This window comes from Malus sylvestris, chromosome 12 (assembly GCF_916048215.2).
Source record: "Malus sylvestris chromosome 12, drMalSylv7.2, whole genome shotgun sequence".
Lineage (NCBI taxonomy): Eukaryota > Viridiplantae > Streptophyta > Magnoliopsida > Rosales > Rosaceae > Malus > Malus sylvestris.
This window is the reverse complement of record NC_062271.1, coordinates 32387254-32402893: the sequence shown is the minus strand read 5'-3', so window position 1 is coordinate 32402893 and position 15640 is coordinate 32387254. Positions and strand designations below refer to the sequence as shown.

At 37.2% G+C, this 15640-nt stretch overlaps 1 protein-coding gene across 7 annotated transcripts; it reads left to right on the top strand.

Annotated features, from left to right (window-relative positions):
- Positions 1–9911: 9911 nt before the first annotated feature.
- On the top strand, positions 9912–15378 carry LOC126592524 (protein ASYMMETRIC LEAVES 2-like). 7 transcript variants are annotated; one of them, XR_007612672.1, is made up of 4 exons: positions 9912–10498; positions 10608–10670; positions 12138–12982; positions 15216–15378. XR_007612672.1 is itself a non-coding variant. In XM_050258231.1 (2 exons), exons 1-2 carry the CDS (start codon positions 10741–10743, stop codon positions 12915–12917), a joined length of 903 nt encoding a protein of 300 aa, XP_050114188.1. In that variant the 5' UTR covers positions 10708–10740; the 3' UTR covers positions 12918–13069. The 7 variants fall into 7 exon arrangements, 1 of the variants encoding a protein (XP_050114188.1); XR_007612668.1 differs by lacking the exons at positions 9912–10498; positions 10608–10670 and adding an exon at positions 10697–11066; XR_007612669.1 differs by lacking the exons at positions 9912–10498; positions 10608–10670 and adding an exon at positions 10697–11066 and having other exon boundaries at positions 12121–12982.
- The last annotated feature ends 262 nt before the right edge of the window (positions 15379–15640 follow it).

Sequence of the window (15640 nt, the reverse complement as noted above, 5' to 3'; positions counted from 1 at the left end):
AAACTGCATATGCATCTTACAAAACACATCATCATATTTTCTAATTATTCCGTAGATAAAAAATTATATCTTTAGATTGTTGGAGCAATATTAGAAAATATGAAAAATAACAATATAATTACAATGATAATAATCATAAAGAAAATCACAACATTGTTGTGACATATGTTCTTATCAATATGTGATTGTGTAAATCCTAAGTAGAGATAAAATAGGAATCCTTTGGGATCTAGAAGATCTTTCCTAATATACTTTGTATTACTTGGAGAGCAAGTTTCTCTCCTCCTAATTACTATAAATAAAGGCACAAGGACTGGGGAATTAACACACAATTCCTCAAACCTATTCTCCATTCTCTCTTCTTCTCTTTGCCGCACCTATCTATTAAATATAGGCCACAACACGTTATCAGCACGCTCTTCACGCTGTGCTTAGAAGAATTTAAAGAGAATTTATTCGTCTACAATCAGGGGAGTATTACTTTTCAATTATTTTTAATTGATTAAATCTTGATTTTATTGAATTCATATATTGTTATTGATTCAATTTATTTTTCTTCTTATGTTGAACGTGATACAAGCTTGAAGATGAAAGCCGAAATTGAAGAAATAATTTTTCTGCATCAAACCAGTTCATTCATATCATCACGCAATCAGGTTCTTCCAAAACAACGGTTTTTAACTCAATATTTTTGAAGCCCTGATCGCATGAACATTCACCATGATGCATGACCCAACTTTACGTTTAACGTATTTTAGATTCTACATAAATTGTGTATGCCTCATAACCAAAATTGCTACAATTATGTGAATTTGATATTTTTTATGAATTGAATCTTACATATGTACATGCATTGAAACTATTATTTGCATATGCATCAAAGTAAATACGTGATTCATTGAAATATATATACAATTAAATTATTTATGAATATAATTGGATTGAAAAAAATAATAATTTGGAAACGGGAAAATTAGGGTTCTTCGAACCCATGCCTTTGCATTATGCAAAAGCCGCAAGAACCCTAGGGTTCCCTCCCCGTGACCCCAACAATACTGGGCTCACACGAGCCCACTATAGATTGCAAAGCACTGGAGCAAAACCCTTGCTCCATCTGAAAAACGCCTTCGGCATCAAACCCTAACACAAGGTGCCGCCCGAAGTCGGCCACGGCATCAACGCCGTTATTGCTGGGCAATCACACCTGCAGTTGTGATTGGGACCTCGCCATTGTCGAAGACGATGGGTTTTTTTTTTTCAGAAACCCGATGAACATCGACGGGTTCTTTGAACCCCAATCGTTCTCGGACCTCTGACGTTGAAACCAAAGTTTCCGTCTACAACTTGGGTTCCCCAGTTGAACCCCCAAGCTTTGCATTGCCATAGACCCCGAGGACAGTCGCCAGAAGCGACACCGGCGTTCCCCCGGTTCGAATCTGACACCCAGCAACGCTGGGTTGTTTTGGTTTTCTTCAACCCGAGCCCTATTGGGCTCCAGTTCCTCGGCCCGTGTGAAAAGAAAAAAAAACATTTTTTTGGCCTGCCAGCAGCAGCCCAACCCATTCCCCGTGAGCCTGCAGCTCACCCGTGACCCCCCTTAGTTATTTCTCTCCTGCCCGTGGGCCTGCAGCCCCGCCAGAGACTAAACCTAGCCCAATTTTGGGCTTAGGTCACATGACAAGATTTATATATAGCCACTCGAGGACTTATTTTGGGCCACGAATTTTATTTGCCTAATTATTTTAGGCCCAATGGGTTATATATTTTTTCACCCACATTTTAATTTGGCCCGAAGTCCAAATAAATTAATTCAATTATAATTGTAAACCTAAAGTTATATTTTTGCACATACTTGTTGCATATTTGCTTGCATATATATTTGTGTTTGCCTGCAGATATTATGAACTTAAAATTCATACTTCCGAACCCCAAGTTTCGGACAAGTGCCATATGAACCTGAAGTTTCTTAATGCGCAACACTCATGTTGAGACCCGAAGTTCTCCATGCTTAAATCCGTTTAAACTAAACCATGTCTTAGAACCTGAATGTTCTAAATTTGTTGTTTATGGAAATTTTATTTCCTAAAACACCAATCACATTCTTGTTTCCTCCATTCAGCGTATTGTCGAACCGTAACAAGTTCGATTTCACTGATTTGGAAGTTTCGAATAGTAAACTACTTTATGTGGATACAAGACGTGAATAAGGATCCGTCATGATCCTTATTCAAAGAATTATGCCTGAAGCATATCCAATGGAAGTACCTCCCTGATGAGGACTCCATGACTCTTCAAATCCGTTATGGACTGTTTCAAATCATGCAAAGATGAATTTTTGCCTGAAGCAAAACATGATTGAAACTGTTACGTCCATGAATAGGTACAATTCTCGTAGTCCATTTGTGAGACTCATTTTGCTCCACCTAATACATTTGGAAGAGCGAAATTTGACATGGACGGCCTATTGGCCGAACCCCATTGTTTTTTTTTGGTTTATTTTGTGAATAATTTATTTTGTTCTCGGATTTAAGATTAGTGTTTGGATGTCACCATTATTCTCGAATAAAAGAGTTAATTAACGAAGATTACCACATGTGACTACAATTAACTCATGCTTAGGTATGTTTTGTGGGGAAGTTAGCTGTCTGGTTCTATGCTAACTTCATACCTAATCATCCCCCGACAACCTTTCAGGCTTATCCAACCTGATTGTGGGGCATGGCACTGCCCTATATTGTCCAATGGTATTAACTTTACCATAAAGGGAAGCCTTATACTCACTTCGTTCCGGAAGAACGCATTTTTGAGCTTTAAAGATATTCGAGAGTATTATTACCATATTGAAACCAATGTAGAAAAATGGAGTAAAATTCCTTGGCATATTACCATTTTGCACTTCTTACGAATATAGTTAAATGCATATTCTAGAGAAGATGGAACGCTTAACGAATGGATTACATCCATTCAAGTCCACTATGTGGCCGGCCAGAAGCCCGCGATTCCTAAGGAATTTTCGCTATGGATGTACGTTTGGGATATCTAGGATGATTCGTGATGCGCCGTTTTGGGCATCCTTTTACCAGAAGTAAAGAAATCATACCTGGACATGTATTATACCTTAGCACCCTCCATCTTTTTACAAAGGATTCAAATGGGACATTTGTGGATAGATTCAACCACCCTACGGACCATTTAAATATTCTATAATATTGGTTGATGCTTCTACACGTTTGTCACACGTGTGGTTGTTGTCCACAAGTTGCATTCTCCACAATGGTAGCTCAGATTAACAAGCTCAGGGCTCACCACCCTGATTATTTGATCAAATTTATTTGATTGGATAAGTTGGAGAATTTACATCGACATTTACATCGAACAATTTAAATCTCGATGGATATTGCATGTCGGTTGGGTTTTTGAAAGTTGAACATCCAGTCCCATGTTCATACCCAGAACGACCCAGCAGAAGTATTCATTAAACGCCTTCAAATGATTGCGTGGTCGACTGGTCATACGTACCACAGTTCCCGACCTCTGCTTGGGGCCATGCAATATTGCAAGCAACCATGTTGGTCTGCCTGAGGCCCGTCACGACCCAACCTTATAAAGCGCGTGTCAGTTGGTTACCAGATACGAACCCGACATATCGCATATGCGCGTCTTTGGTTGTGCGGTCTATGTGCCATTTTGCGCCGCCCTTACGTACACAAAAACAAAGGGGTCCTCAGGGAAGGATGGAAATCTATGTCGGTTATGATTCTCCTTCTAATATTCGTTACTAAATAACCTTTGACAGGCGATCTCTTTACCGCTCATTTTGCGGATTGTCACTTTTATGAGACAGTCTTCCCGTCGTTAGGGGGAGATAAGAACGTCACCGTTCCTAAAGAACGACGCGAATTATCGTGGACGTCCCCACTATGTCTCATATCGATCCCAATCTAGATCGTCAGAGTTTAACCAGACATTTCCTCTGATCTAGAAAAAGTGACGAGATCACATATACCAGCTGCAAATGTGCCTGCAAAGATGTGTACCAAATGTACTTCGGACCTTTGTCCTGAAAGTAGGAAAGCCACAATTATGGCCGACCCTCGTACATTGGCGGCTAGCCAATCAATCTATCTTATGCCAGAAGCATGGTAGATCACTCGGTTCGAGGATTCACTTCCCCAAAAGAGAAGGAACGTGGCACAAATGAATCCGCCCCTCGATCGCTGTCTCAGACCTTTTCATCTCATGAGATTAAATCCGGATTACTCCCGAGACCTGAAGTTCTTGGTCCAGTATACTAGTTTGGATGAGATATGGAATTGGAATGAGATTATCATAAATGATGTTTCATTTATATGGTATCGACATAAATGAAAAGCGACGATAACGAACCGCGTTCCGTTGATTAATATCAACGTAGAATTGATTGGTCAACTAAAAGAATCAATCTATGACGAATGAGATTAATGAAATAGTGCAATATGACGCCTTGTGGCACAAGGTTTCTCTCATACGCCATGTGATTGATCGCAGCATTACAAACGTGGTTGTAGTATCTCTGGGATCGTGATATGAACCTACATGGAGTTTCCAAAGGACTTACATGTACTGATTCAAATAGTTCTAGACCACAAGAACATCCTCTTGATTCTCAAGCGGCCTTCACTTTACGGATGCATAACTATCCGGGCAGATGTGGTATACCCGTCTAAGTGAATATTTGATCAGTTAGGGATATATGCCCCTGCGTGTATAAAATCCGAAATTGCTAAAGTTGAGAAAATTAACTCGCATATCGGACTATAAGATGAATGATCTTGGGAGAACTTGACATTTACCTCGACCTGAAGTTTCGAGCTAGTTTTGATGGTATTCTGGTCCACCACTCAAACTAGACCCAGAAGGTGTTACGTCTGAGTATATCCTGATCATCTGTATGCTAGATGCAAATGAGACCTTTACGGAGGGTATGGAGCATAAGGTTCCATATTGGAACGTGAGGCAGCCATATCTAAGTACCATTGGCGTTTGTTGTACTTAGCTCAAATGCACTAGATCAGACATCTTATGTGCTGATAATCTTTTGGCATAAAGCAGCACTGCGCCTAACACGCCACCACCAAACTTGGTGTTAAAGACGTTTTTCTGTTACTACGGATCTGGGCTTATTCCCTATGCATCTCAGAATAGATCACACCCCCTTGATCTTCGGAATGATGCCTACCTTGTGGGATTCGCTGAATCAGACCATTTGTCTGACCGCACAAGGTACGTCCCCGCATGGTTATGTCTTTACCATTAAGGAACACCGCAATATCTTGGAGGTTAACTAGATAGACCTTTTTGTTGCGAAACTTTGAATCGTTCCAAGACTCACTATATCTCATCACGTGAAAGATGTAGTCGAGAATTCTTGTTGAGCATATTCAAAATCCTTGCGATTTTCATCCATCGTTGAGTCCCAGCAACGATCCATGAATACAACGCTGTATGTATCGACCAGATCATGATACATCCAACAAAGTCAACACCAAGCATATTGTGTCTACATCAGCATGAGCATCAGAAGATTGAAGTCAAGCAGTCCAATCCCAGACAACCTTACCGACATCTACACAAAGTCACTACCAAAGTCTACCTTCCAGAAGCTTGTCCAATGAATTGGTATGCGTAACTTTCTCATTTGTAATGCTTGTAGTTTCATTTGGAAGTTTTGTCAAACTCAGGGGGAGTATCTAGAAGTATACTCACTTGATCTTAATGTACTCTTTTTCCCTACGATTAGGAGCATTTTTCCCACTGGGTTTTTGCTACTTAACTAGGTTTTAACGAGGCACCCATCCTGGGCTGATCATACCCTTGTGAGCTCTTCTACTTGCGTCCAGAAGACGTATAGTTTTGACTTAATGCAACTTCTCACTTTTCTCCTTAGCCTATGGGCTTTTCTCCCACCTTGGGTTTTGCCATAGTAAGGTTTTGTGAGTTTTACCACTCCTGCATTCTTCCGTCTTTTGAGACTCGCATTCGCTACTTGTGCCGACTAAACGAGACGATTTCATCCACTACTTCTACATTTGCCTGAAGATTTGATGCGCCATCTACTTGAGTATTTGCACACTCAAGGGGGAGTGTTGTGACATATGTTCTTATCAATATGTGATTGTGTAAATCCTAAGTAGAGATAAAATAGGAATCCTTTGGGATCTAGAAGATCTTTCCTAATATACTTTGTATTACTTGGAGAGCAAGTTTCTCTCCTCCTAATTACTATAAATAAAGGCACAAGGACTGGGGAATTAACACACAATTCCTCAAACCTATTCTCCATTCTCTCTTCTTCTCTTTGCCGCACCTATCTATTAAATATAGGCCACAACAAACATCAATTTATGTATAAGATTAATATAAATAACTAGAGATAAAGTTAAAAAAACTGACAAACTTGGAGATTGAAACTTGCATAAATGCAATGTCTTAAAAACAGAATTTCACTCCTACTCTTATGCTTGTAGTTCGGTAGGCGTCCATTTCCCAGGATTCAATAATCTATAATCCAAAGTCAAAGCACTTCAATCTTCGGACTCTGACGAACTTCATATATTCCGTACTCTCAAGACACAACTCGGAGTTTGACTAACAAAAATAAAAGACAGTGGAGAAAACTCTTTTTTTTTTTTTTGATCCATTAGATATGTGGGATGTTTGAGTTTATATAGAACTCAAGTCACCCCTTTTTGAAACATTGTGACCGTTACCTAAAGTTCCAACGAACAGACGCAACTCATGAATTTGAATTCAACTATAATACATAACTTTTATTTTTCATTCATATAAAAATTAAATATTATAATATTAATTATAATATATAATTTCCAACATTTCCTTCTTCTTTGAGCTCTGTGATAAAAAAACCCGGACTGGCGTTAATCGAGCAGAGCTCGGCCGTGGAGAGTCCCAACCCCAATCCCTATCCAACACCCAGTCACCCGCTCAGTCCCAACCCTAATCTCACAAATTGGCTCGTTGGACTCGATTGAAAGACGTAGGAGTTGACTGAAAGCCGTTGGCGAACAACCGTCATCACTGCAAAGCCGCCACCACACCCACCGGTAACGAAGCGGCGATGCTCTTCTTTTTCGGCTTCCTGGAAAGAAAATTTTCTTTGTTTCTCAGGAAAATTGGGATGGAAATTTGGAATTTAATCTTCTTCTTCTTCTTTGAAATTTGAAGCTTTATTTATGTGCAATTTAAAGTGTGGAGAGAGAGAGAGAGAGAGAGAGAGAGAGAGAGAGAGAGAGAAAAAGAGATGGAATGCGGGACGAGGTTCTGGAAGAAGGGGTGGGCGGAGCATCTCCTCCTTTGAGGTTTCGTTTTTCATTTTTTTAGGAATATCAGGAGAAGAAGAGTGGAGGTTTCATTTTTTTCACCTTAGTTTTTAATATTTAATTATTTTTATTGGAAATTTTTATTTGAATTCATATAACTTCTTTCTACACTTAATTTACTCTTTACACCTATATTAGTTTTAATTAAACTATTAATATCTCTTTAAACCCAAATTTACTACCTAAACTACCCTCACAAACCCAATTCAATATGTAAATTGTATTTGCACCCATTTGAAAATTAACAAATCAAAATCAAAGCATTCTCTCTATGTACGTTCTCTCCTTTTCCAACAATTGCTTTTGATTTCTTTATAGTGTTAGTCTCGGTAAATTTCAGGTTCCTTTGCATCAATTGTATAGATTCACACTATTTCCATTAAGAAATAACTACAAGCAATCAAATAATTCATTTATGGGGAAACGTATACTTGACATCTGATGGTATGGAGTAATCTGCAGTACCATGAAACAAAATACTAGGAGCTAAGAGAGAAGCATCATTTCGAACATTCTAGTCTTGAATCAAAAGTTCAGGAGGAAAAATGTTGCAAAGATTGTTCTTCTTCCATTATACTGTGAGAGGTTCTGAAGTCATAAAAATTAAATGCAATTCTAACTTCATTTTTTTTAACAAAAATGCAATTTTGACTAAAACTATGAAATTATAAGATATTATGTAGGGCCAACATTTTAGGAGACCAAGAAGTCTATACCCTAGAAAGATTTAATGATATATACCTCGGCAGTGGAATTGATCCACTAAAGTTAAGCAAATTGTATCTGTTTGAAATCAGAAAACTCAAAAGTCAACTAAATACATGAGAAGCAATTCAAAGGAGATAGAAAATCTAGTTGAGAGCAACTCTATTCGGTGAGAAAACTTCTTGTTCATTTGCATTGGATAGTCATTTTTTGTGTAAGAGAAAGAACCATGAACATAAACATAAAAATTGTAATGCTGATCAATTTTTTTAGTAACATGATTTGTATTGGGGTGCTGCCATTTTTTGTTAGGGTTTGATTAATGGGTGTGAGTTTATTGATAAATTTTATTTTTATTGTTAATTGTATATTGTACTTGATGGTAATTATGTAATAGGATAATATTGACATTTCATATTTAAAATTTAAGTTATGTGTAGAAAGATGTTATATGGGTTCAAATAAAATTTTTCATTTTATTTGTCACGTCATTAAAATATAAGGGTTTTATATATGTCACGTCATCATTTAATAGTCAAATTGACGATTTGACTAATGGATGTATGAATTTGCAATGAAATGAAAGAAAATGTGTGAGATTGAAATGTTTTAAAGATATTGTATGAGGTTGCAAGTGCACCAAAACCTGATGGGGTAAAATATAATTTACCTTAAAAATAATTTGGGCCTATAAAACAAGATGGACTTGGACTGGGCAAATTAGTGAGAAAACAAAATTGGGCCTAATATGTAATAAAAACAATATAAATATCCTCACGGTTTGGTTCGGTTTGAACTGGTTTCTTAAAGGCCAAAACCAAACCGAAATTGGTTCAAAACAGTTCGGTCCAGTTCTCAGTCTAAGTTTGACGGGTTTTGGTCAGCATGTTTTTTTTTTCTTCGGTTTTTTTCATTCGGTTTGGTTCGATTTCACGATTTCTTGGTTTTTATGCCCACCCCTAAATGAGATCACAGTTGACGGTGCTGGTTACGACCAGAGGCAGAGGATCCATAGCCACAATTGTTGGATCAAAATCTTCGGATAGCATCTTCAACACCACAACTCCGTTTTTGTGATCCATGAAATTTATAATGTTGAAACATCAAACAGTTGAGAGTTGGACGAGCTACAACAATACAGAGGAGGAGGAAGATGAGAGATTGGAAAGAGAGAAAGCTCTGCGCACACCAGAAGCTTGACATTATAACAAATTTGTAAGTCGATGTATAATATTGCAATGTTCAAAAGATGAGGTATGAATTTGTTATGTGACCCAAAGTTAAAGTGGTAAAATATAATTTATCCAATTTTTTTAGTAAAAAGAGATTAGTTAAGTAAATTAGTAATGATAAGGGAGTGTAAAAAGAAGGTATTATCCATAAGATTTTCATTTCCATACGGAAAAGAGATAAAGATGCTATAACTTGTATCTACCGTACTGGGGATGCGAAGATGGGTCATGTCACTCCCGATATCACAGACTCCAATCTCTGATTAATACTACATATATATACACACACACTCTATAGCATATAAAAAGAACAACTGAGAAATAAATAAACTCAAAGGCCCAACGGACTATTATAATTTACTTAATTATGCAAGGACAGACTAATACCCTCAAACTCATCATATATATTTTGCATCACCTGATCACTCTCACTCACCAACACCAGCTCAACTCTAGTTGTTTGACTTTGTCCGGGTCTTCTTATAGTCACTGATTCTGGGGGATATTTTCTTTTTCTTTTTAGCTTGTGGTTCTGCTGGGGTTACATTCCTAGATATTAATATCATTCACTAGCAAGTGAAGTGAATCCTCTCTCTCTCTCTCTCTCTCTCTCTCTCTCTCTCTCCACGTAGTCACGTACGAGTCATTTCCTTAGCCTTAGGACTGCCTTGCGAGCATCATCTTTATATGCATATTCCGTGCCATTTGTTTTCCGGCGAATAATTAGAAGCGGTCGATAAGAAAAAGAGTGCAAAAAGAAGACGACATTTGCATGAACCCCTGAATATAATTATATATAATTATATATATATGTATTCCAACCGCTTCCTTCTCCTGAATAATAGTAGATTGCTAGAAGGGAAAAAATATAGAGAGAAATAGCAATAAATAAAGTTCAAACAAATAAATTAGCTAGGAAACATATATCTCTATCCAACTACAAGAGAGATCGAAATATACACCTAGTATTATCACCATATGTGGAAAATAAAGTAAACGTTTGGAAGTGTAGGCTTTGTGTTTGTGGTCTGGAGATCGGGTCCTCCCCTCCATTTTCACACTACACCGACTGCTAGTCTACTAGTCTGGTACAGTAGTGGTAATCCTGGTAAAAGTTCCAACGAGAAAAAAAGGTTTGACCGTAGAAATCGAGGCCACCGCACGCACGCAAGACTAGAACTTGTACTACTCTTACTCTCCTTTTCCATAAATAAATATTTATTTATCTTTAATTTGATGAATACTTATATTTATCGTTGTTTATTATTCTTGCTTTTTGCTAAACTTTCAGGACAATAAAAGGAAGAAGAATAGAAGTTGAGAGAGTTGATAATCTTTCCCTTCCACCCACACGGTCAGAGTTGTCGAGTCACATCCTCTTAATTCTTATTATTTTATCTCATTCTTGTCCTCAATAAAGACCCATGGCCTGGACGGAATTTGTTGTTTTTTCCTTTCCATTTTTAACACTTGGTTCAACGTTTTACGTTTTTATTGGACATTATTATAGCATGTTACTACTTACTACAGGTAAGTAAGTTGGACCTTGGTTCATCCCAATAAAGTCTTCTTAGTTAATTAAAATTTATTTTGTCCCATACAAATCTTCCCAGAAAATATATAATTTTTCTAGTATGAATTTCAAGCAAGATCTGCTTCCAAAGCCTTCATTGAGAACGGTGAAACATAACCCCTTTTTCTTGAACTCCTTTCCATCACGAGATCCAATCTCTCAGGCTCAAACCCACGGGTAAATAACCTTTTTTTCTTTTTTAGTTAAATATTATTACTACTGTATGCTTCCTTCCTTCCTCCGATTAAAACCATACACAGAGAGGGAGAGGGAGAGAGGACCCTGCAAATTAAAGTCCCGATCAAATAATCTCTTCTTCTCTTCTTCTCTCCTCCTCGCCTTTTCTCTAGCTCGCTAGTTGCATCTTATCTTCTCTTAGTGTTTATCTAGTGGTCGACTATTCCCTACAAGAGGAGATCTATATTTTTGCACCGCTACCCGCAGCTTAAGGTTTCTGGGGTGGTGAGAGATATAGTTATTTGCATCTTATCTTGTCTCCGTGTTTGTCTAGTGAATGCATCAATGTTTTCGTTGTACTTTTACTTTCTTTTTCTGGCAAATAATACCATACACCAATTTTAGCTGACCATCGCGTTCACGCTAATTTTGAATCTTTTGATTACTTAGTTGGTTTTATTGGGGAATTATTCAAGGTCATAATTAAGAAGGAAATTCCAACTTTGATTGGCCGGCGCTGCTCTTACTATGGCAAACGGCCATTATACCATAGATTTTGCATTTTCTCTCTTTTCTTGTTCCAACTCGTTTCTTTATTAAGTCCCATTTGTTTGTTTAATTTCTTTTCCACTCGGGTTGGGTCTATGCATTCATCATGATTCATTGTTTCCCTTTCTGCCGTACGTTTCTCATCCCTTTTGCATCATTTGTTACTCGGTGCAAGAATTCAAATCAATGTTTGGTGAGATAATCATCAATAACTACTTAATTACTGTCCGTCATGGTAACTGGATAAGTTTAAAGATACTGATAAGAAAACTAAACATCGACCAAAAATTTATTTTTCCATCTGTAATTCTGTGAATGTATAAGGTTTTTTTCTTTCCATTTCTTTGTAGTTAGACTTTTTTTTCTTTTTAATTTTCAGTTTATTTCTGGAAATGCCATATGAATTGAATTTTATTTTTGGAATTTTCACGATCTTTATATGCTGATGGGTGATGGTCTTATTTAATACACGTATATTATATATGTTATATTAATGACTGTATAGGTCAAAATTATTTACAGAGGAGGAAGAGGTGGAAGATGGCATCATCGTCGACGAATTCACCATGCGCCGCGTGTAAGTTCCTGCGACGCAAGTGCCAGCCAGAGTGCGTATTTGCGCCGTACTTCCCACCGGACCAGCCGCAGAAGTTTGCTAATGTTCACAAAGTTTTTGGGGCCAGCAACGTCACTAAACTGCTCAACGAGTTGCACCCCCACCAGCGTGAGGACGCCGTCAACTCTCTCGCCTACGAGGCCGACATGCGCCTCCGCGATCCCGTCTACGGCTGCGTTGGAGTCATCTCTCTCCTCCAGCACCAACTCCGCCAACTTCAGATGGATCTGACCTGTGCTAAATCCGAACTCTCCAAATATCAGAACTTGCAGGGTCTCACTGCCAGCCACGGACTCATAGCCGCCGCCGCTGCTGCCGCCGCCGCAACTGCCACTGCTGCCACCCACACCCACAATAACAATAATAATAACAATCACCACCATCCTCTACATTTACAGTCCTCTTCACTCAACAACTTGGGAATGGGGATAAATCTCATTTCAGGCGGCGGTGGTGGCCGAGAACACTACCCCCACCAGTTTTTCCCCAGAGATCGAGAACGAGACCATCATTCCCATCATCAGCAACAGATGATGATTAGGAGCTTTGATGCCGGAAACAACTACGATGCAAGCCTTCTGTCCATGAACGCTGCTGTAGGGGGCATTCATGGCCAACTCAGTCATCAGTTCCAGCAAACTAGGGCTGCTGCTGGCGACGACCGCCGAACCATTGATCCTTCTTAATTAGGATTTCCTCTTTTCCTTACTTACTCACAACAACTTCAACCAATTCCATCAAATTAATTAAGGTACGTTTATTAGTTATACATAAATATATAAATTACAAATTTATATTTGATTTCCACAATACTATCAGTTTGGTTGTGATCCATTTATTAGTTTTATTGTCGTTGTTCTAACTCTTGAGGGTTGGATATATAAGTGCCTTTACTTAGTACTGTATGATCACTGTTTTAGGTCAATTATGCGCTAATTCACATACAATCAATCAGGCCAAATGCTGATCAAATAAAAGTTTTCAAAAATTTTAATTATGGTGAGAATTAATATTTTTTTAAGACTGAAAATTAATTGTTGAAGTTCATATTTAGTTATTTAAAAAACAGTGATGCTAGAAAGATTAAATTTGAAGACTACAATTGTAAATTAAATGATGTGTCACCAATAGAAATGAACACGTTTATCAACGTTTAAGTAATAAATCAATCATCAACTTTTATATCATTTAGTTTTCAAAATTTAGTTTCCAAATTGAATAATGCTATAAAGACTAAATTTCTAAACTAATTTAGTCTCGTATATATGATTGCTTACTATTACTCTTTAAAAAAAAGTAATATATTATTGTTTACTATTAAAATGATCAGTAAAATACTCAAAATTAACTATAAATACTAGAGTGATTTGATTGACATCCTACATTTGTTAAGTACACCTTATCTACCGAAAATACTCTAAATTCTAAAATTTATCATTTACACCCACTTAACTTAGCCAAACTATTCGTACACCCTTTTACCCAAAAAATCAAATACTATTCGTACACCCGCACAGTATCCCAACTCCCAAGTGATACATTGTTTTAAAAGTCAGTAGCTTCCAACCGAAAGTGAGTTAAGTTTCAGCGAAGAGACGCTAAAAGTCGAAATTTTTCGCAAAATTCTACTGAGGTAGTGTTTTGGAAGGTGCTTACCGAAATTGTTTTAAGGAAATGATTCACACACACCATTATTTGTCTCTCACACACCATTATCTTCAATTTTTTCTTAGAGGTCTATAGAAATGTCTTCACTTTTTCGGTACCAAAATATCTCCATAATAAAGAGAAATATCTAATTAATAAAAAAAAAAACTCTCGTCGGTTTGACTAGAAGTATGACATTGTTCCAATTGCAAAAGAGTAATCTACACTTATCATTTAAGTGTACCATCATTTGTACCATCCTCTAATTGAGATAGGATCTGCCAATACATATGGGTCTCATCTCTATTAGAGAGATGATACTACTAGATGGTAAGAGTAGAATTTTTTATTGCAAAATGAAAGAAAGAGTTATACCTTATATGCAGTAAACAATCGATTTTATGTTCAATTTGTCAAATTTAACGTTTTTTTTTAACCAAAGTGTATGAGTATTCACGTCACTAGTGTTTGGGGTTTATTTGATTCCACAATAAACGGTGGGGGCATGTCTGAGAATTTGAAGAAAGAGATTTTTGGTGTGTAGATGTTATTTCACGGTAGACTTGGGACTTTGAGAATCCTTCCTCCAAACATAACCTTACGACCCAAATAGTATTTTATATTAATACATATAAATTATTAGTATATCAACAAAATGCGAGCGCCAATAACCCACCCTATACAATTTTTTTTTTAAATTTTAGAAACCCTAAATATTTTCAAGTGAGCACTTCCGAAGAAGAATCCAACTTAATCAAAGGGAAAAAGAAGGCGACACAAATCGCACTGCTTAATGTTTGAACAAAATGCCTACGTACCTACATCAAAGTACTTTTATCAATTCTTTGTTCTTCCTTTTTCCATTTAAAACAACATAAATTCTTACTGTTAAAGAAAAATGATTATACCCAAAACAGTGAGGAGTATAGTCAATTAATATTATGATTTAGTGATATTCCTCTTCACTTGTAAGTGAGAGGTCTTATGTTCGATTTTCGTCAAAGACGAATTTAAACCACATTATTGCTAACCTATTATGAGACTAAACTTACCATCTCTCTCTTAAAATAAAAAATATCGTTTGTTAATAAAAAAATTCAGTGAGGAGTGCATATATAGCACCCGATGTCCGGAGTCCGGACTCAGATTTTTCGCTATGCTACCACACTTACACTGCGCACGGTTGTATTGTATGACAATCTCAAGTCATGCGAAAAGCTAGCTAGTTAGTATATGATTAATTAGGTTTTGCTTTACAAATCATACATAGTCCCAGACTCCCATACACTCATGATTTTGTTAACTCTTTCTATCCATTTGTTTTGGTACACATGCAGGGTATCAAGTACTATCAAGAAACAAAGTTGGAAATTTTTCAAAAGCCTAAATAAACAGCGATGAGAGAGAGAGATGGGTGGAAGAGGTTGACGGTTTTATTTAATTAATCAAATACCTCTTTTACAGACAATTTAATTATATCTAATTTATGTCTGTTTGAAATTGTTTTCTCATGCACACATAGTTTATCAACTGTATCTGTTTTCATGCATATAATATTATTATCCTCCTCCGTCCTCTAAGGAGAAAGAAAAATGGGGAGAAAAAGAACAAGAACTTGCACAGAAAATAAAGGAAAAGGGAAAAACAAGTTTGTCCAGAAAGTGTACTTGAACTCGCAGCAGTCTCACAGTATAACACCACAAGTTCGTGTCCGCTTATGGAGCTGGCACAGTGCATGGGTCTGGATTTGTTTGTACTCTTT